Source organism: Carassius auratus, chromosome 40, assembly GCF_003368295.1.
Source record: "Carassius auratus strain Wakin chromosome 40, ASM336829v1, whole genome shotgun sequence".
Classification (NCBI taxonomy): Eukaryota; Metazoa; Chordata; class Actinopteri; order Cypriniformes; family Cyprinidae; genus Carassius; species Carassius auratus.
The window spans coordinates 20,792,091-20,816,439 of NC_039282.1; the positions used below are offsets into that span (position 1 = coordinate 20,792,091).

At 34.9% G+C, this 24,349-nt stretch overlaps 1 protein-coding gene across 1 annotated transcript; it reads right to left on the minus strand.

Moving 5' to 3' along the window:
- Positions 1–730: 730 nt before the first annotated feature.
- LOC113058874 (guanylate cyclase soluble subunit alpha-2) lies at positions 731–24,018 on the minus strand. The gene is made up of 9 exons (XM_026227138.1): positions 23,381–24,018; positions 20,348–20,409; positions 19,360–19,475; positions 16,657–17,465; positions 9,155–9,310; positions 7,956–8,285; positions 5,411–5,554; positions 2,741–2,895; positions 731–1,693 (listed from the first exon to the last, which is right to left on the minus strand). The coding sequence occupies exons 1-9, from the start codon at positions 23,615–23,617 to the stop codon at positions 1,483–1,485; spliced, it is 2,220 nt and encodes a 739-aa protein (XP_026082923.1). The 5' UTR covers positions 23,618–24,018; the 3' UTR covers positions 731–1,482.
- Positions 24,019–24,349: the final 331 nt, after the last annotated feature.

Sequence of the window (24,349 nt, forward strand, 5' to 3'; positions counted from 1 at the left end):
ATCTTGAATTCATCAAATGTGACTGAAATGAATGACCTCAAACTGTATTCACACACACACACACACACACACACACACAACCTGTTTCACACATCTGCCATCTGCAGCATGCGGTTTCTGCTGCATAAAAAGTGAGTCCTGATTTACAAGTTTTTCAGTCAATATCACTCATGAATTGTTAAAATGAGTTTGACAATGGATTATTGAGAACTATTATAAAGTTCTGCATGAAAATTTGCATGACAATCACATTTAAATACAAATATTTAATATATACTGTTCCCAAAGTGCATATCTATAATCTAGATTCAATTTACTGAATAAAACTATGTGTTTACCTTTCATGGCATGTAACTTGCATTTAGCCCGACAGACATACTTTTTCAAACATATTTTGCATTACTTAAATAAAGCATGTATTGCAAATATAATGTTAAAGTAATAGTTAACCCCAAAATTTAATTTAACTTAAAATGTACTCACCCACAGGCCATCCAAGTTTAGGATGAGTTTGTTTCTTCATAAGATTTGGAGAAATGTAGCACTGCATCAGTGTCTCATCAATGGATGCTCTGCAGTGAATGGGTGCCGTCAGAATGAGAGTCCACACAGCAGAGAAAAACATCACAATAATCCATAAGTTCCCACACCACTCCGGTTCATTGATGAGACACTGATGCAATGCTACATTTCTCCAAATCTGATGAAAAAACAAACTCATCCTGATCTTGGATGGCCTTGGGGTGAGTAATATTTTAGCAAATATTCATTTTTGGGTGAACGATTCCTTTACATTAGTTAACAGTGCATATTCTGCACATTCGTGCAGCTACGTTTCTGCTACGAATATAAAAGCCAAAATAAAAACATCCCACAGATGTGAGATGTGCGAAATTGCCTCAATCTTTACACAAATTCACCCACATACACACAATACACACTAACTGGAGGGCAAATACACACATACACACAATCTAACAGTGGTTAATGGTAGGACACACACAAACACAAGGGATCTAACAATGGTAAATAGAGGATTCACACACACATTAAGGATTTAACAGGGGTTGATGGCAGCATGTGATAAATGCATGTTTGTGGAGTGTGTGTGTGTGTTTGGGATGTAAAGGCACCAAAGTTATGCATGTGAATTCTATTACCTGCAATGCTGCAAAAAATCTGTTTGTTTACATGAGTTTATCTGTAGTATTTGCATGTGTACACCATGTATGTTTGACTATGCCATGGAGCAGAAGGCTTTATTTTAAATATATATCTATATATATATTTGTTTTATTGTATTTTCAGAACACAATTATCCATGGCTCCTTTAAAGGGCGGGGCCAGGGGCGGGGCCATCCTCTCCGCTCCATCGGTGTCACGCCTCTGAGGCAACGCTCCAGTTGAGAGGCGGGGCAACCAGTTGCCACAGGCAACACTAGTCTACAGGACGTGATGTCATAGCGAATGGGCGGGGCCATCTCAGAGGCTAGTCTCCCGTAGAAACATGGTCCCAATGTTATAGGACACTTTCCGAATGGGGGCGGAGCGAGTGCTGGTGAGAGAGGCGTGGTTCTGGGTTTTCCCCGCCTCCAGGAAATAGCAGATTCCCAGGATCTCTTTGGGGAAGTTGTCGGGAAGCTCCTGCCGGGAGCGAGGGATGAAGGTGAATGCACAGTCGTCACGCAGAAGTCTGAGAGGAAAAGTGAATCGAAAGGAATTAAATATGAATCTGATACAACCTTATTTCTAAGTAAAAAGATACATTTAGTAAATAAAGCTTTTTTATTATTATTATTTTTATTATTATAAAAATCAAAATAGTTGTTTTTTAGGTTTAGTCTATTGCAGAGATTACCATACTTTTTGTCAGCGAAACCCCTTAAAATATTTTATTGAAATATATTTTAAGTTAGCATTTCCAACAAAGTGCATAATAAGCTATTATTGTCATTTAACAAAATTGTTTTATATTATAATCTTTTATCGTATTATTATATTTTTATAATACTTTTAACTATAAAATCAAATCAATAATATAATACATTTGTACATTATAATCAAAAATAATATTTGACTATAAAAATAATTAGCTGGGATTCCCAAACTTTGTCAACCCCTTTGACATTACGTTAATATTTAAATAATTTAATAAAACTTATATTATTATCATCATCATTAAAATTTCAAAATCTTCATTTTCAAACGTTAAAAACACTGTCTGCTTCTGGTTACAAATCTGGTAAAATACTGAAAATGCATGTCTTCAAAATTGTTGAAAATACTAATGTGAAAAATGTATCCTGATGCATGTTGCATTTCCAAATGCATGCTATAAGTGAAATGCAATAATGGATTTGCGAGTGTGTGTGTGTGTGTTTAATATGCATATACATGTGCACATGTGTGGGTGTGTAGGTGTATATGTGTGCTTGATTATTCATACTGAGTGTGTTTAATCCTGCACGTGTCTGTTCGCCTGTGCATGATTATTCATGTTGAGTGTTTGTGGATGTCTGCAAACACAGGTGCTTGCTGGTGCATTTTTAAACGTGTGTGTGTGTGTGTGTGTGAGTAGATCTTCAGAGCTGCACTTGACTGCAGAGTATCGTCCTTGACGATCTCGACAGAAGCAGGTTGCCATAGAAACAGGTGTGACTGTCTCCACTGCAGCAGAGTTACACATCAGCTGGCTGAGATGTGTGTGTGTGTGTGTGTGTGTGTGTGTGTGTTCTCTCACTGGTATGTAGTAGGGCTGACATTGATGCAGCGTGGGTGACTGCCCGATTCAAACTTGCTGGCCAGCGTAACGTTGTTTCCAAACAGACAGTAGCGTGGCATCTTCACACCGACGACACCAGCCAGCACTGAGCCCGAGTGGATGCCGATCCTCAGCTACACAGACGGAGAGAGAGAGCGAGCGAGAGACGGAGGGTAAAAGATCATATAAACAGTGCCCTGTACAGTAGAGATCGCTTCAAAACAGCTTCACAGAAACGAACAGGAAAAACAGTGTCACAAAACTCTTCAGTCGAGAAGAATTCGCAGCAATGTGCAACATACATTGTGAATAACAAAGCTACACTGAAAACAAAATGGATTTAAGTCATATTTTTATCAATATTTCTCATTACTGAATGGTATACACAGTCCGTATTTATGTTCCAAATCCTTGTGAGCTGCAACCTTTCAATGCAATTAAAATGGAACTATTTTAAAACAAGATGTCTTATAAGTCAGCATAAATTTGTTTGAAACAGCCTTTGTGTCTCTGATGCCTTAAAATGTTATCTAGGCTAGTATGTGCACACACACACACACACACACACTAGCATCACCATAGCAACTCTTGAGAAGAGCCAATACTGTCAAGAGTGCAAGACGCACTCAACAAGACAAGTGCTAAAGAAAAGAATCCAGGAGTCCAGCAGCGTGTGAGATTGACAGCTGTCAATCAAACTCAAGGCGGTGCAGAAGAGATCACACTTCTTATCTGCTTAATCACTAGGAGCTAACAAATATGATGTCAATGAAAATGTCACTTAAAAATGGAAATATGCTGAAGATTGACTCGCCATCAGGCCATCCAAGAAGTCGATTATGGATTGTGGACTTATTTTCACTAGAAGTGACGGCACCCATTCACTGTAGAGGATCCACTGCTGAGACAGTGATGCAATGCTACATTTCTCCAAATGTGATGAAGAAACAAACTCATCTATATATTTCCGTTAGCTTGAGGATGAGCAAAAGTTCAGCAATTTATAATTTTTGGGTAAAATATGACTTTAGTGACTCAATCGTGACTTTAGACATGAGATCCTCACAAACACAGAGGCCTATTACGTGTTCTGAACCGAACCACAGGTTATGGAAAGGGTATTTTATTATTGCCGCTTTCATGTCACGGAGAGTTCACAAATATACACACACTCACATTTAATGATGATGCATGGTCGCCCACAGCAATGACCCTGATATTATTCATGGCCTTGTTGTCAAGCTGACAGTGCTGTCAATCACACAACAGACTACACTACAACAGCGTCTCTTAGAAATACTCATGTGTGCGCCTGTGTTGTTTTAGTGTCAGTGATGTACTAGTTTTGTGACATTTTGAGTTTTTATATTTTCTGTATTTTTACTGTAATTTTCAAGGTTTAGTAATTTTGTTCATCATTTTTACTATCTTTAAAATATGTCTATATAGTTTATATAAGTATATAAATATATAAGAATATATTTACGTATTTTATTTGTAATAAATTTTTTTTTGTTTTATTAACAGTTTCCACTTTAATTTTAATGTTTTTGTTTTTTGTTTCTACATTTTTATGTCTATGCAATTTGTAATTATTTTTATTATTTAACTTTAATTTATTTAGTTGTAGTTATTTTCAAGTAGATTTTATTTCTATATTTTAATTAAATTTTTTATCGTTTCTGTCATTTTACTTTTTTCTTTTTTTAAATGTCTATATCCTTTTAACAATTTTTTTCATTCATTTTAATTGATTTAAAGTTTTTCTTATTACGAATTAAATTACATTTTTATATTTTCTTAGTTTTCATTTAGTATAGTTTTTGTTAAATGTATTTATCAGTTTTAATTATGTTAATATTTCAAGTTAATGTAAAACTTTGTTGTATTTGTAATTATTTGTGAACTTTTAGCAATGTCTGAGTGAAAATTCTTTCAAAGTAAACCTTACACCAGTCTTAGTTTTCAGTGTAACTTAAATTAAATGTTTTATTTTGTGGTTTTAGTTTATACAAACAGGTGCTATTTTGTAATTTACAGATCATTTGCAGAATCATATTTCAAAATTGTTCACTATAAATAAACAAGCACCATCATAGCTGCATTTTTACAATATAGATATGACACAACATGCTTAGAAATGCTTCTAAACACACACACACACACACACACACACACACACACACACGAGCCTCTCAGTCGCAGCCATTCACTCATTGACTCTCTCTAAATGGGAGAAAACAGCAACAATCTAACAATCAATTAGTGGCAATCGCTTGAGTGTTCCGCCGTCTCCATGGCGACCAGATTCCACACTCTCCCTTGTCCTACAGTGTATATATATATATACAATTTTACTAAATATTATCATTTTAATTAAAAAATAAATATATTTAATATATATTTAATGTATATTTTAAAAATAACTATTAAAAATGTATTAATATATCACATTTATATTTTATATATATTCCAACTTATGTTTTCAATGTAAATGTATATATATTTTTCTAAATTTTAATACTATTTTAACACAATATAATAATATAATATTCATAATAAGAAGCAGTAGGCATTTTAATGGAAACTGAATTGCATGCTATACTGCAAAAAATCGTACAGTGGTTTCAAATATAACCTCTGATTTACCTTGATCGGCTTCCCATCGGGCGTCAGCACTTCTTCTGACAGCTCCATCATCTTCAGAGCCATGAGGGCGATTGGCTTAGCGTGGCTGTCAATCTTCCTGTGAAGCCCGCCTGCCACGCAGTACGCATCACCGATAGTCTCTATCTGTGGAGAGGAGAAGGTTTACTGTCTTTTAGTTCTCTTCTGCTATAAGCAACCATCCAGAATGCCATATTAACAACTTATTATCTAAAATATCAGATTATATCATTATATCAATCTTGTTTTATGCAAAATATATATACAGGTGCATCTAGAATGTTGAGGAAAATACATTTATTTCAGTAATTCAACTCAAATTGTGAAACTAATGTATTAAATAAATTCAAGATTGAAGTAGTTTAAGTCTTTGGTTCTTTTAAATGTGATGATTTTGGCTCACATTTAACAAAAACCCACCAATTCACTCTCAACAAAATCAGATTATGGTGACATGGCAATCAGCTAATCAATTCAAAACACATGCAAAGGTTTCCTGAGCCTTCGAAATGATCTCTCAGTTTGGTTCACTAGGCTACACAATCAAACTAGCCACAAACATTCATTAACAAAGAAGCTGGCTGTTCACAGAGTGCTGTATCTAAGCATGTTAACAGAAGGTTGAGTGGAAGCGAAAAGATGCACAACCAACCGAGAGAACCGCAGCTTTATGAGGATTGTCAAGCAAACTAGATTCAAGAATTTGAGTGAACTTCACAAGGAATGGACTGAGGCTGGGGTCAAGGCATCAAGAGCCTCCACACGAAGACGTGTCGAGGAATTAGCTGAACCACAGACAACATCAGAGGCGTCTTACACGGGCGAAGGAGAAGAAGAACTGGACTGTTGCCATTGATCCAAAGTCCTCTTTTCAGATGAGAGCAAGTTTTGTATTTCATTTGGAAACCAAGGTCCTAGAGTCTGGAGGAAGGGTGGAGAAGCTCGTAGCCCAAGTTGCTTGAAGTCCAGTGTTAAGTTTCCACAGTCTGAGATTATTTGGGGAGCAATGTCTTCAGCTGGTGTTGGTCTATTGTGTTTTTTGGAAACCAAAGTCACTGCACCCGTTTACCAAGAAATCTTGGAGCACTTCATGCTTCCTTCTGCTGACCAGCTTTTTGAAGATGCTGATTTCATTTTCCAGCAGGATATGGCACCTGCCCACACTGCCAACAGCAGCAAAAGTTGGTTAAATGCCATGGTGTCTGTGTGCTTGACTGGCCAGCAAACTCACCAGACCTGATCCCCACAGAGAATCTATGAGCTATTGTCAAGAGGAAAGTGAGAAACAAGAGACCAAACAATGCAGATGAGCTGAAGACCACTGTCAAAGAAACCTGGGCTTCAGACCACCTCAGCAGAGCCACAAACTGATCTCCTCCATGTCACGCTGAACTGAGGCAGTAATTAAAGCCCCAATAAAAGTAGCCCCAACCAAGAATTGAGTACATTTACAGTAAATGAACATACTTTCCAGAAGGTCAACAGTTCACTTTATTGGTCTTAAATGTATTTTAATTTGTTGAGATAGTGTATTGGTGGGTCAAAATCATCACAATTAAAATAACCAAAGATTTAAACTACTTCAGTCTGTGTGCATTGAATTTATTTAAATACACAAGTTTCGCAGTTTGAGTTGAATTACTGAAATAAATGAACTTTTCCACGACTTTCTAATTTACTGAGATGCACCTGTATTTCTTTCTTTTGATTTTGGGGTGAAATACAACACAGATGTATCTTAGTGAGATTCACCCGGTCGCGCTCCCACACACCCCGATATAACACACACGTCAGAAAAGAAACTCTCTCTGATGAATAACACTTAACACAAAGCAGGTGACACACACATGTTTGTTCTGTGTAAAGTGTGTTCATCTCATAGGTGTAATGGTTTTTATTCTGTAGAAACTGTATATTCTATGTCCCTACACCAACTCTACACCTAACCCTAACCCTCACAGGAAACTTTGTGCATTTTTACTTTCTCAAAAAAACTCATTCTGTATGATTTATAAGTGTTTTGAAAAATGGGGACATGGCTTATGTCCTCATAAGTCACCCTCTCCTTGTAATACCTGTGTCATACCCATGTCATTATACACACACACACACACACACACACTTCTATTTATTATTATTAGTTACGGAGGGCTGCCATTTATAATGACAATTTATTGACATACACTCACTAAGTGCCTTTTCATTGAACACATATCCGCCTACAATGTGTGTGTGTGTTGTGTGTGTGTGTGTGTGTGTGTTTAAAGATCAGCTTGTAAAGTTAAAAGCTTTTAAATGCTGATGGCCACTCAAATCTATCCTTTAATAGCTGTAAAAATCTCTATTTCTAAATTCTACGGTCTCATCAGCATCCAGCTATTTTTAGCTGTACAAAACATTTAGTTTTGCTGCTTGATATTGAAAAGTTGTGTCTTATTTTAATGTATTATCTTCATTATGACCACACTGTTTTGTCGTGCAAACAGTTTTACGGTTTATTGCATTACTTAAAGATAGACGGACGTACCTTATAGACGTCCAGTATCCCGCACTGGTAGTCGAAGCGCGTGTAGAGTTCGTTCAGCATGCTGATGACCTGCATCGGTGTGCACTGCGCACACACGGCCGTGAAGCCCACGATGTCAGAGAACAGCATGGTGACGTCATCAAACTTCTTGGCTTGAACGGGAAGACCCTGCCAGAGTCTCTGAGCCACGTCGCCGGGAAAGATGGAGTAAAGCAGGTCGACGGTTCTGTGCTTCTCCTCCTCTAAAGCCTGATGGGTTTTCTCCAGGGTCGCTTTGATTTTATCCATTCGCTTCTTCAGTCCGTCCTGAGCTTTGGCCTGTTCTCCAACCTAAAGAGAAGATTGGATCCGGTCGTGTTAATTTAATATCATTTACACACTATTAGTGTACGTATTAATATTTTAAATATAATTTTTGTTTTTTTATATTTTTAGTTTGCATTTAAATTTAAATTACGCTCTTTTGTCATTTTTATGATTTGTTTTTAATATTTCTATTTATTTATAGTAATTATGTTAACTAAATAAAACTATATTAAAGCTAGATATACAGTAAGTATATTAAAAAGGACAAATTAAATTAAGAATCATAAGGCTTTTTATATTTTTATTTAGCTTAATTTTTATTTCAATTTAAATTCTAAGAATTTATATAAATAATATTAATAATTGTTATATAAATAAAAATTTATAATATGAAAAAACAAGTACATTACTAAAATGAAAAATGAAATATAAAATAAATTAAACATAAATAGAAATATAGGTTTAATTTATTTTATATTTCATGTTTAATTTTTTATTTATCATTTATATTTTATTTATATTATACATTATTTTATTTTTATATGTTTTAATTTTAGTAATTTTGTTATGCAAATAAAAATATATTACATAAATACAAATTTAAAAACACAATCTAAACAAAGCATTTATACTAAACTTTAATTTATTTTTATTTAGTTGTCTTTTTAGTCATTTTAGCACTTCAACTTATTTTACTTCAGTTCTTTGCCAAAGCAATTTTTTAAAGTTTTTAATCTAATATTTATTTCTAATTTTATTTAAACTTTTTTACAATTATCAAAAACAATTTTAATCATTAAAATTAATCATTATAGTTTTATACTTTACAACTTTTCAATGCTGTTTACGGTAAACTCGTTTAAAGCCTAATGAGCTTTCATTGACACACCCACCAGAATGACATCACGTGTGGCGTCATGAATAGGGATGTCAGACAGATGTAAGCCCCGCCCCATGAGCTCCTCCAGCCTATCAACACGCGGCGAGCCTAGAAACATGATGGAATTGGATTCTGGGAGGTGAAGCATCTGACCTTTGAGCTCCATCACCTGCAACACACACACACGGACAAAAGTAAAGCGCTGAAATGGAAAAGCAAACATGCATATCATATTACAAATTCAATTTATTGGTAGGGAATTAATATCAATGCAATAAGCCAGACGTGTTTGTGCTGCCATGAAGACGCACTCTCATAAATATGTTTACATGGTTGTCAAAAACAACAAGGAAGCATATCGGATTTTAATGTTGTATGTTTCAAACACACACACACACACACACACACAATAGAGAAGAGAGGGAGAGAGAGGCTGTTCTTTTATTAGGATTTAGTTGCTATGGAGGAATTCTTGAACAAGTATTCCAGAGTATGCACTGAATCTGCATTTGTTAGAGAAAAGCATTAGATTTCAGTGTGTAACTCCTGCAGCGTTTGTCCTCCAGACATGAAAGATTCCTTAAATCATGTTATTTAAGTGATCAGATGCACCATTTTCACTTATTTGGAACCAGAAAACAGCTGAAAAATCCAACAACAGCAAATGTATCCCTGTTGTTTTAGTAGCTATTATATACTAGTATAGCTTCAGTATGTTTTGTAATTCTGTTATGCTCTTTTGCAATTTTTTATTAGTGTTTATTATTTTATTATTCTATTTTAATTATTACTTTTATACATTTTCTTATTTAGCTTTAAATGCATTTTTATTTAAGTTTGAGGAATTTTGGCATGTAAAGAAAAATAAAAATTAAAAGTTTTGTTGTGTTTTTGTCATATTTATCAGGCCATTTTTGTTGCCTGCGTATTCTTTATTAATTTTTATTTCTGCTTTTGTTTCAAATCAAATTGAACTAAATAAAAATTTGCAATGTTGATTGACAACTAACTGAAAAAGGTTTGAAGTTGAAGTTCTAAAATTACAAGCAGGGTTTTTATAGTTAACTGAAAGTAAAAAAAAAAAAAAGTTATTAGAAAATAAACATGAACTGAAACAAAATCAAATAAAACTTTTATTTAAGATAGTTGTTGCAACATTTCTAATTTTCATTCAGTATATACTCCAAAAGAATACAATACAATTTACTTTGGGTATGTCTTATTTAGCCGTTTTAGTCAAATTTTGCAGGATTTTTAAAGGGTTGACTAAAATAACAACAAAATAAAATAAAAATGAATATTATAAATGAATTTTAATGTTATGCACTTTTTTCATTATATATTATATTAAGTTTTAGCAATTTTGTTATGTAAATAAAATACATTAATATATATATATGTGTAAAATGTAAAAATTACAAAACATTTGTTGTACCTTTTATTTTTTACATAAAATATATTTCCGACTTTTAAAAAAAAATTTTTTTTTTGTCATTTTAGTTCCTAAACTTAAACGTTTTACTTCAACTTCAACTTATTTCACAGGATGCTTCAAAGCTTACGCTCATCAGAGCCTGTGGCCCGTTACACAACAGGACAGAGATATCGATTTCAGACACTGGCTGCTTGTTCACATGCTCTGATGAAGCCAATAGAGAATTTTGGGTGTGAACGGAAAGTTCATTATAAAAAAGTGTGTGTATGTTTACACAAAAGTGTCTGTGTGTCTGTGTGTGTGTGTTTCCTCGCCTCAGTCCCAGATATATAGATGTATTATGCAGAGATGGAGAGTTCCGCTTAAATAATGCAGTGTGCTGCAAGATTGGGCCATGTGTGTGTGTGTGTGTGTGTGTGTGTACACTTTTGTTCTCTGTCTCATCACTCTAATTCTTCCCTGTCTATGTCGATCACAGGACTGTGAACCCTTTGCACAATCATCCAGCAGATGCACTTGTATAACATACAGTTTTGCACAATCTTTGTAATTCTGATTTACATAGAAATTAGGGATTTAAATATGCATGACACAGATTAAACGGAAAGGCGGGTTTGAGAATAACGTGTAGATTTTTACACTGCAATAACATGCAAAAGTAGCACGACTGTTTAATGATTTTGCCCTGGAGAGTAACGAACCCATTACAGCACAAACACTGAAGGTCAGAGTGATGCAGCTGCTGATCTCTCCCTCCTGCCACGAGAGAGTTTCAGCACAGCACAATCCTGCAGGAACCGTCCTGGATAGAGTTCAAGCGTCACTGCAGTGGAACCGTTTATAGAACGATACAATAAATATATAATCAGCTTCGAGATACAGACACATGCTTCCTCTGGCTTCAACAGATTTCCATCACAAACAGTTCAGGATCAATCACTCTGCATCTCGTCATCAGCCAAATCTCAAGACGTGAACACTAGCAGAATAAAGATGAAAATCTCTCCGTATATTTCTCTGCGGGAGTTTATACCTGAGCACTAATTTGTAAAAACTCACTAAAGTTTCTCACACCAGAGCACGAGGGTGCAGCATTCAAAACTGAACTGAGAATGGCTTTCAAACTCAAGTTTATTTCCTGAGATTGAATTGAATTTAACTGAATTTGTACAGAGGTAGAAAAGAAGATGCAGAACTGAAGCTTGAGTTTGATTTTAGTTGGATTAAACACAGAATGTTGGCTCATAAAAGGATTGCTTTGAGAAAAAAAAGGGGGAAAAATTGATTTATGAATGGAACAATAGAATGACAGAACAAATGATGGATGGATGGATAATGGTATGATGGAATGACTTAATGAATGATGGATGGATGGAGGGATGGATGGATCAACAGAACAAATGATGGATGGATGGATGGATGAATAATGGTACGATGGAATGACAGAATGAATGATGGATGGGTGGATGGATGAGACGATAGAACAAATTATGGATGGATGATAGAGGGAGGATGGATGGAGTGACAGAATAAATGAATGATGGATGGATGGATCAACAGAACAAATGATGGATGGACAGATGGACGGATAATGGTACGATGGAATGACAGAATGAATAATGGATGGATGGATGGACAGATGGATGGATGGATGGACGAATAATGGTACGATGGAATGACAGAATGAATGATGGATGGATGGATCAGCAGAACAAATGATGGATGGATGGTTGGAACGATAGAGTGACAGAATGAATAAATGATGGATGGATGGATAGATGGTTGGAACGATAGAGTGACAGAATGAATGAATGATGGATGGATGGTTGGTTAGAACGATAGAGTGACAGAATGAACATTGGATGGATGATGGATCAATACAACAAATGATGGAAAGATGGATGGATGGTTGGATGGATGGAATGATAGAATGACAGAATGAATGATGGATAGATGGATGGATGAGACGATTGAACAAATTATGGATGGGTGATAGAGAGAGGATGGATGGAATGAGAGAATGAATGATGGATGGATAGTTGGACCATGAATGGATAGATGGAAGGATGGAATGAGAGAATGAATGATGGATGGATGGTTGGAATGACTGAATGACGATAGAATGAAAGAATGAACACTGGATGGATGATGGATCAATTGACCAAATGATGGAGAGATGGATGGTTGGAACGATAGATTGAGACAATGAATGATGGATGGATGATGGATGGAATGACAAACATGTTGGATGGATGGTTGGACGATGTATGGATGATCAATATAACAAATAGAACAAATGATGGATGGATGGATCGATGGATGATTGGAATGGTAGAATGACAGAATGAATGACGGATGGATGTACGGATGGAACGATAGAACAAATGATGGATAGAAGCATGGTTGGATCTGGATGTATAGAATTATAGACAGAGTGATGGACAGATGTTTAATCTGTTTAAATATTTATCTTCTCTTGATTCAGAGCTTGCAAATCTAGCAGTGTTTTACATGACAAGACAACAAACGGCTTTCTGTGACATACTAAAACACCTCTACACCAATCAGATCTGACGATACAATTCTTCAAAGAACAACAGATTAAAGAGAAGGAGGGACAAATAGAGGGAGCTTTAAAAAGACAATTGCACTCCAGAGCGCGACGAGGTGCTAAGCAGAGATAGAGTTACAATTCATATTTCTGAGTATGCACTAAATACTAGTTTTGGGACCTTCTACCAAATCATTCAATAGCGTCTTGAAAGCATTAAGCTCAATCTGCAATCTGCATCACGGTTATTACCATTAACTAAGACTAAATAGTTAATATTTGAAATAAATAAATAAATAAATCTTAATAAAAAATAAAAAAATTAATATCTCAGATATTTTTGTAAACTTAAATAAAAGAATACATAGATATTATAAGAAAAACTAAACTTTGAAGTGGCTTACTGAAATAAGTTTAAGTATGTAAACTAAACTAAAATCAAATGCAAAATGAGAATATTAAAATTCAAAAATATTAATAAAAACTATAACGGTATATAAACAATACTAAAAAATGTGAATGTTGGTCAATATTTATTGAAAGTGTAAACAGGTAAACAATTCAGAAATAAAACGGGCAGATTTTACAAAGTATTTTTAACATGAATTTAGATGCATGATTTCTGTTCTCGTACACTATTTAATTGATTGATTGTTGCATCATACCAAGGTATTATAATTATAGTTGGCAAAATCCAAAAACATAAAAAATAGCTGTTATTTTAAACAAAGTAAATGTTAACTGCAATAAATATGTGAATTTAAAACACTTTAACTTGTTATATTTCATGTAACTGCCAGGGAAAGTTTGATGCACTTAAATAACTAAAAATGAAATCAAAAAAATAATATAAACTATATATAGAAATAAAAAGTAACAACAAAATAACTCAAAATTAATAAAAAGTAAATAAAGACATTAATAATATTTATTAATATAATAATAATTCTAATAGTAATACAATTAATGCTACTATAATAATACCACTGTGAAATGTAATGTGATAAAACAAAATTGTAACCTTCTCATGATAATGAATGCAGCTGTCCACACTGTTGATTATAATCTATTTTTGTTGCAATGCATCACGATTTCTTAATGCTGACACAGTGTTTATTCATATTTGTTCACATTTATCATCCTCAGTCCAGTAACCAGCTTCAGCACACACACACACACACACACACAAACACACAATTACACAATAAAATAACAGGAAGTAAGTTAGACCTAATGTATCCAGTAATTATGATTTTGTATCTATAATCTAAAAATTAAAAAAGAAAAAAAAGCATAGTAATTGAGTAAAACTGTTTAGAAAAATGTTAATGTTAATTGATATAAAGCTGAAATAAAATAAAATTAATATTGTACATTTCCCTATTCAGAAATTCATATTATATTTTTTTTATATTTTATATTCTATTACATTCTTGTAAATATTAATACATTTAAAGTTTTTAAAGATTTCAATAACACTTACATCTGGGTTCCGGTTTTTTTTTATTTTTTATGACACTGAATTATCTATTTTTGCTTATTTTATTTCAGCTAGATGCCACGACATTGTTTCTTATTTTCTTTTAGTTTAAGTACTAAAATAACTAAAGCTAAACCTGAAATAAAATTTAATAAAAAATATATAGCATAATAAAGATGTGACTAAAAAGAAAACAGAAAAAATAATCAAAAATATTAATACAAAAATATTTATTTTTAAATTAAAATCTTAAAAATATAATAGAAAAATATTAATAAAACAAAAATAAAAATAAAATTGAAATGAAAAAATGAAATAAAAAATAAAAAATAAAAACCAAGTTAAAATATTAATAAAAACTATAATAGTTTTTGGTAACTAAAATAAAACTGTGTCAACTTTGTCTAATTCTTATTATTACATTTGAATGTTTTAATGAAATAACACTTAAATCTGATTTCTGAAGCAAAACGGTCTTGTATCTCTTTCTTTTTCTCAACAGGGATTGTAAAGAAATTCTTCAATAAGATTCACAGTTGTCAAATCAAAAAAATATTATTTTTATTTTCTTAGATTTACATTTGCAGTGCGTACGTCTTTATTTCTCTAAAGCTATCTATAAAGCTTTACAAACTACAGATAAAATCTCTTTAGTGAACAGATAAGCTCTCCAAGTTGAGCGACTTCAGATCATAAACTGCAGCTCTGTTCAATCATTTTATAACAATCTGCGCTGATTTAGGAAATAATCCTGCGGGTTTGGCAACAATGGCAAACTCTGTAATTAGGACACGTTCCTACCGTCATGTCATGTGAGAACGATCATATTTATGAGATGGGTGAACATGAACACCACCACAGTGTTGTAATTATTAGAGGCAGACCTGGGATTTTCTTCGAGCCAATTAAAGGATTACCATAGTAACTGATTTACATACGGATCATTGTAAATGTAAATTAGCTTTAACACATTTGGACTCAAGTTGACTTTGCTCTTTATTTTGCTGAACCAGCGCTGAAATCTTTCTTGAGATGTGAAAATGAGAAGAAATACGAATGTATTTCATTCCGGCCAAAATCATGTTGAAATCAGCGTTATTTTAATGTAACTATTACTCACATTAAAGTAGCTTTTTCCAAGTTTTTTTTTCTTTTTTTTAATTATATTAACTTTTGTCAGTTTTGTATATTTAATATTTCTAAATAGTTTTATTTCTGTTAAAAAGTTTTGTAATTCAACCTAAACCTGTTTCAGTTATAACTCAAAAATGTTTATTTATTATTTCAACACATTTTTAGTAGTTTTAGTTACTGATTACAACAATGAATTAAAAATTCTGACTTCTGAACTCTGAACTGCTTTTTTGTTGTTGTTGATTTTTTTGCTATTGTAAATTTTTTCTATTACATAAAACTATTTTTATTTTACGTAGCAGGATTGACAAACTCACAATATTACCTTTTCCAACCAATTAGGCAATCAATTCATTTTGTCTTTTATTTTCTGTTGGGTACAATCAGAACAAACAATATACTGTTTGTGAATGAATCATTTTTGAGTCGATTCATTTTTAATGAATCATTTAAACAGATTAAAAAAGAGTCTGAATCAGTGTAAAAAAATCAGTTCAGTTTAAATTTATCACAGTCAATTGCCATGGCTACGTTTAAAAAATTACTTTTGGTTTAAGATTTTTTTATATAAATTTATATTACATTTTTCTGATTTATTTCAGTTTTAAAAATTATTTTAAATAATAACATTTTTAGTTTCAAGATTGTAATTTTAGTACTTAAACTTATTTTAGTTAGCTGCTAATGCAACATTTTAAAATTAGAAATTTTCTCAACTTCTATTACATTTAAATTAATATATTTTTTAATGTTTTTTTAAAACAAAAAAAAAACAAAACAAAAAAAAATCTTCTGTGAAATTATTGCTGACTAAAATATAATGTTGCTTAAATCATTATATTTGGACAGTTGTTGAGTTAATAAGAGCATGTTTCGCACCTAAACAAACACAAATTCACATTTTTTTACTCTTACCTTCTCTCTGCTGTCGAGTGCCGACCCGTCAGATCGTGTACGAATGGTGAACGGCGTGGACAGCCGGAGCAGAATGTTCTGGAAGGAGCAAGGGATTCTGGGAGAAACCAGCTCAAAGCTGGTGCTGAAGGTGAGCGTCCGGTGCAGGTCACTCTTGGCCTGTTTCCGAAGCCCCTCCCCGACCTGCAGGACCTCCATGTTGGGTCCCAGAACCAGGTGAAAGGGAAAGGCCCTGCAAAACGTGCTCAGACCGATGCGCAAATCCATCGGCGAGCGCGACAGCTGACGAGATCCGGCGGCGGTGGATGCGGGTTGAGTCCGAACCTCTCGAATGAGGAAGGACAAACAGGTGGGGGATGACGATGATGGCGCGGATGGAGATGAAGAGGGGGAGGAGTCAGCAGAGAGCTCGCTGTCCTCATTGGACGTATGCAGCCACGTGGGAGGAGCCTCCTCCACCGAAACTTCTGATTGGTAGATGCGCCGGGCGGCGGCTCGGATCAAGCCCGGCATGGCCACGCCCACAGTAGGGTCAGGGTTGAAGCAGTGGAGGAGGAGACTCCGTCTCCCGTCGCCCTCCACCTTCGTCTCCTCGTTCTCCTGAGGAGCGTCTTTGCATAGGAAAGAAGGAGCCTCGGAAGACGCTCGGCGGCCGCAGGATGTTCTGATGTGTTCTAGAAGTGCGTCGAAACCGTTGAAGAAGTCCTGCAGGTTTCCTCCGAGAGCTCGCAGAACCCTCTCGTTCTCCTCCAGACACAAACCAAAGAACTCCTCCCCAAATCGGCCACGAATGTCGGCAAAGTCCACGCCTGTAAAAAATTATGCACAAATTTTTCACTTTACTTAATGTTTTAATAAAAAAATACAAATTACTAGTTGATATATATATATATATATATATATATATATATATATATATATATATATATATATATTGAATTATACATTAAATTAAAATGCATAAAATGTATTATTAGTGTTCATTTCTTAATATATATATTTACATTTCACATAAATGCTGTTCTTTTAAACTTTCTGTTGTCCTTGAAAAATAAAATGTATCAGTTTCCAAAAATAAAATATATATATTGTGCAGCACAACTGTGTTCAAAATTGATAATAATCAGAAACGTTTCTTGAGCAGTAAATCAGTATATCAGAATGATTTCTGAAGATCACATGACACTGAAGACTGGAGGAATGATGCTGAAAATACAGCTGTGCATCACAGGAATTAATTATATTTTGGGAAAAAAATATTTTAAAAATTTCACAATATGAGTATAAGTATGGAAGCTTGTTTCCACCATAGGATAAAAAATAAAAAGGGTAAATGCAACTTTGTGTCTCACATTCTGACTTTCCTCTTAGAATTGTGAAATAATTATTCAACTGTGAGATATAAATTGCTAGAAAAAAGTCAAGATTGTGAACAAAAATTTCATAATTAACTTTTTTATAAATTCCGTGGCAGAAAAAAAAGAAAAAAAAAAGAAACCAGAATTATGAGAACTAAGAATTGCAAGATGTAAAATTAGAATTCAGAAGGAAAAACATCAAAACTGGTAAAATTCCAATTCTGGATTCTAGAAAAAAAAGAATCTTGTGATATAAACTCAGAATTCCAAAAAAAAAAAAAAGTCTAAATTGCATGTTGCAATGTTACCTTAAAATTCTCTGGGGAAAAGTCAGAACGGTTAGATATAAACTAACAACTGCAGACTGTCACTACCTTTATCATTTTGTTTTAGTCCATGGCAGAAACAAGCTTCCAAACGTAATAGAATTCTATTTAAATCCATTAAATAACCAACAATCAACCCCAAACATTTAAACAGTGGTGTGTATAAATGAATTCATGTTTGTGTTATACAGTAACCTTTGAGTAAAGCAATGCAGCACTTCAGAGGTAATACAGTATGCTGTTGAGTGGCTTATTGCTTTTATAAACGTAGCAGCATTGCGTTATAATATAGAACGTACAGTCATGTACTTTTACATCGGAATGAGCATGTATGCAATCTGTAGCAGAACTATGTGTTTTATAAGCATGCATTCACATAACGATGGAAAGTTTAAAGGTCTGCCCCCAGTGAAACCACTGGATTACCAATATAATCAATCGCTGCAGTATAAGCGCGTCGTGAAACACTGCGGCTCTGCTGCATTAAAGCGAGATGCGCTGTAGGTTTAGCTGGGCAGGGCTCAGTTCAAATGGCTCATTGCGGTTTATTTATAAACTTGTTCTCGTTAGGGATGGCAGAGTTAGTATCTTAGCAACAGCTCGGGAATGGAGACTGCAGCAATGGAGGGAGTTTTTAGGAAAGTGTGTGTGAGTGTGTTTTGAGGTCAAAGTTTTGCTGTTTTGTGTGTGTGCACTAAAGCTGCACCATTTAGTCAAAAAAATCATGAGAAATATTGCATTTATGATGCAAAATAATGCTAGAGCACTTGTGTTGTCAATGCATGCTAAAAGTTAACACTTTGCAAAAAAAATACAAATAAAATAATTTTGAGCCACCATAAAAAAAAAAAAATCACATGCATGCTTGAGTATGCATAGTATATTCTGAAGTATGCATGACATATACTGTATTTATTAAATTATACTGCAGCCTTTTACGGATTAATAATTGCACAAGGTGATATTGAGATTTAGATTTTTTTTTTATTATTAATTGCACAGCCCTAGTGTTTAATTACCTAAAACAGTTGCTGTGTATTTCAGTATTCCTGAGATGTCAGTCTGGCTGTCACAGCAAGAGTTCTCCAACAAACACTTCTTCTCTTCTGACAAGCTTCGTACATACTCCTGTCCACTGCAAGGGAAAGAGACATTGATTAACACTTAACAAAAGAGTTAAAAAGAAAAGGGTAACCAAAATATCAAAAGAAAACTTTATAGCTCAGAGGTTTCTCTTTCATATCTCAGGAGAACTGAAGATCTTAATTTCATCCGTTTACATTTGCGTGTCAACTCTGTCTAAGATATTCCTATGGATGAATAAAAACAGAAATAAATGAGGCCCCCAAAAAGTATTTGGACGCTTAAGTCACACTTATAAATGTTTGCATGTCAAGTCAAGATAAGTGCATTTTTATAGCACTTTTCACAATACACACTGTTTCAAAACAGCTTTACAGAAAATCATAATGCTCACATTTAAAATAAAACACCTTTTAGTTGCATTTAGCAGATAATATAATTACACTTTATGACAATATAAACAATCTAGCAGATGAGATTTGCTATATAGTTTAAATCACCTTATGTGCAGTTGAAATGTGCTTTATACTATATAATGGGTGTCATTGCATTTGTACAAAATTTCAAACCAAGTGTCATTTATTTTAATGAAAACAGCACATATTTTACGAGCAACAACCTTTGACAAAAACATTCATTTGAAACAGTTAACCATTAGATCTAGCGTTCAAATTGGATTACTTTGTTTTGTTATTAAATTCACTGTACTGTAAGAGCATCCACCATACTTACATTAAAATTAAGGTGGATTTAAGGTGGAGCTATAAAATTATGCGAGTGAGTTCATATGAAGACTTCTGTCTTTTTTTGGAGACTTTGGGATGTTAGTATATTTTGGAGACAATTCTTCTGAAACTCTGTTTTCTCATTACTCTCTAAGAGAAACAACTGAGAGGTCATTTCTCTCAGTTATGAGTGATGTACCTGATTTCCCTCTGTCTGTAAATCTCCACCGTTCTCTGCAGGGCCAGCTGAATTGTCTGGGTCTAAAAAGAAGAAAAACAATGCAGTCAGAAGTTGTTCGACCCAGATTCACGAGTGACACTGCAAAGACACGATGTAGCTGCTAAACAACAGCACTCTCATTGCAAACGCTGCTCTGCTTCTAGAGCTCCATTCACAGGATCGAATTAAAACGAATAAAAAAAAGAAAACATCAACCACAACTGACTGTTAAAAAAAAAAAAAAAAAAAGTTGTAAATAAAATTAACATTTGCATGAACATACTACTTTAGTGCGTTACTTGCCATTTCTTTGTACTTCTGAAATTTTCCAGCAATTTCTAGTTTCTACGCCACTTCTTTTTAGTAATAAGTCCCACAAAGTTGCAGTTAAGTTCTAAATATCTCGAATGGAGTAAACAGTGATGGTAAACTCTATTGGATTTGTCTGTTTGTGCCATGTTTGTGTGATTTGGCCCTTTTAAAAGGGATTTACAGTGCTGATCTACCTGTAATAGAATACACCTTTAAGCCTCATCCAGTCACGCTTCCACAGCAACAATATTCCAATCAAAATCCTTTTCATTTCAGGAAAGCTCATAATAGCTCAAATCCACCTTTATATGGTCAAATCTGCTTTAGTAATCTCACAGCTGTCTCTCTCTTTCTCTCTCTCTGGAGATATTAAACCTGATTTATACTAACGTAACACAGCAGAGAATCATAAGAGTTGAAATAAAACGTACTGGTCTTTAAAGTGGCTTCATTTAGTCATCTGAAATTATTTAGTTTCATGCAGCAACGATGCATTAAATTATCAATAAAGTCATTTATGTTGTTTCAGAAGATTTCTATTTCAAATGATGTGTATTTAATCTGTGAATCCTAAATCAGTTTCCACAAAAATATGATTTCAACATCGATAATAATCAGAAATGTTTCTCAAAGCAACAAATCATCATGTCAGAATGATTTCTGAAGATCATGTGACACTGAAGACTGGAGGAGTGGTGCTGAAAATACAGCTGTGAATACATTATACATTAAAACTGAATACAGAAAACTGAATATTATTACAGAAATTGTAATATTTCAAAATATTACTATGGTATGTTTGGTTAAATAAGACTTCTTTTAAAAGTGTTTTTCCAATGAGCTTGCTGCAATGCATGTTGGGATTGCCTTCATGCAACAACATCTTAGATTTCGGCTTAAACTAGTTCTAGAAAGCATCATGAAGACCCTGTCTACCTTTGGGATCAGTTTTTGGATCAGGAGGAGTATCTGTGTTGTTTATGTAGGCAGTAGATTCTGAAAGCGCTTTTCGTTGTTTTCAGAGCTCTATAAACTTAATGTAGATCTCTCTAACACACAAACAAAGCATCAGTGTTATCTTCTAAAGAACGTGTTCGTGTGTGTTCAGTGAACATTGGTTTTGTCTAATGCCCAAACAGTACAGACATGATTTCCACTGACACGTTTTAATAATATATTTGCAAATGTTGAAATGCATGCTATAGAAGTACTTGCATTGTTAGTTCATGTTAACTAATGTAATTAACTAATGTGCACAAATGCACAAACAAATGTTTTAGAAATAAAATTAAATAAATATATATCTTGCAAATAATATATCAACAAACCTCCTCAGTAAAAACCTTCATAATATAGATAAGAATAATGCTGAAAAGGAAATTTAGGAAAAATATAAAAAAACAGCCTTTAAAGGTGTGTACTGTAACTGAAGTCCACAGATGCACACGACGAAATGTAATAAAATAAACAGTTTAAAGTGAATTTTGGTCTGAAAGAAGACATGTTATGGAAGCAAAATCTCAAAACTGACCAGTGCATGAAAAAACATGCATTTATGTCAGTCTCCAGCCAATCTGAGTGTTTTATATATAATCCAGCTAAAACACACATACACACATTTTGGATTTAGGCCATTGGAGCAGTTGGTTTGCTATGAACCACATTTTTAAATCTAGTACAACACACACACACACACACACACACACACACACACACACACACACACGCACACACACACACACACACACACACACACACTCAGAGTGAATGTCAGGACAAGAACATTCTGATGCAGAGATACATGCTCTGCAGTACAGTGTGTGTGTTTCTTTGAGACCCAAATTCACCAGGGACCACTGTACCGAGAGGTTATCCTGCCCTTTCACACACACACACACACACACACACACACACATCTGAACGTGCTCAGTGCTGTTCTGCTCAACACGAGACAGGATGAATATGTAAGCATACATGCTGAAACACACACACACACACAGCAGGGCCTAAAAAACCACAGCACGCTCTACATTGATTCCCCATTCACACACACACACGCACACACACACACTATAAATGTAAGACGGTGTGAGGGATGGACTCTCAGACATCTGCACTGTCACCAGTTTCTGCTGTTCGGAGATTTACGAGCCGTGTGATCCGTTCTCACACACAGAGTCAAATCCATCATCATCATCATCAGTTCTCCAACAGCATACACTAGTAATACTGGTGCACATGGTTAGAGAGAGAGAGGATGCATGTGCTGTGACAGATTATGTCAACCCTTACAGTAACCATGAATATTCTCTATGTGACGACAGGACAATAAAACCATAGATAGATAGATGGATAGATAGATAGATAGATAGATAGATAGATAGATAGATAGATAGATAGACACCACCAATCCATCTATTTATCTATAATATATGCATTCTATTCTATATTTAACAGGAAAACATGTGCTTTATGCCTAAAATATCTTATATATATACTCTACATACTATGTGTATGCATCTGTCCATCATCTACATACACTATAAATCATCTGTGATTTTATTGTGAATAAACACCCACAGTATTTTCTCTTAAGAAACATGCATTATATATATATATATACACACACACAGCACATGTGCATCATGTGCATTACTCTCTTGTGTGTTGTGGATGGGTGAGGAGTATAAGGCTCGGTACCGTCGGTGAAGTGAGGCGTCTCAAACTCTCTCCGAGCGAGTCCAGGTTGACGCGTTTACGCCGGGCGAGCCTCCTGCTGACGGCCGCGTCCTCGAACGGACACGAGAGCGTGTCCACGGGGCTCCTGCCGTTCCAGAAGACGCGCGAGAACGGGCACTCTCCGTCCTCCCCGGGGCTCTCCAGGTAGTCCGAGCCCATGGAGCTGAAGGATTCGGAGGAGATCTTCCGCGAGGACATGCTGCTGCGGACTCATCAGACGCGCAGGCGACACAGAACCATCGCGGAACCGGGACGCGCGCGGCAGACGCGAAGGAATCCCGATTTAACGTAGCAGCAGCAGCAGCAGCGCTCGGAGGGAGCACCGGATCACCAAGTGCGCAAAACCCAGATTCTGTCCGCGTGGGTGTGGGGTGAGATGAAGCGGGGTGTTCGTATTACCGAATCCCGCCGGTGACCCAGCAGCTCCGTAGACCGACGCAGACTCCCGGAGACCTCATGACCTGTCCGTCCGTGCGGGTTTGACGCGGAGAGAGTCACTCCAGATGCGCTTAAAGACGACGCCGTACAGGGCGCACAGAACTAATAAACAGCCAATCGGTTAACATACAGCAAAAAGCATCGAGAGAGAGAGAGAGAATGCGCGCGCGCGAGAGAGGGATGCTGTTCACACTTAATATTACAGTGGTCATGTTACCCGTGCAAGTATAGGCACTTTAAGTAATTTTTTAGGAGATTTTGGGTTCCACAGAGCATGCTGTAATGGCATGCACTAACAATTATTCTATTATCCTGATTTCTAAAAATCGAAACATGCACTCACATGTCCTGTTGTCAAGAGCATGAATGATATTTAAAGAATTGATTCAATTATTTTGCAGAATAATAAGTAACACACAATTAAACATGACATTTTGAAGCAGAGAGAGTCCAAACAGCTGATAAAAACATTAAAATAATCCACAGCACTCC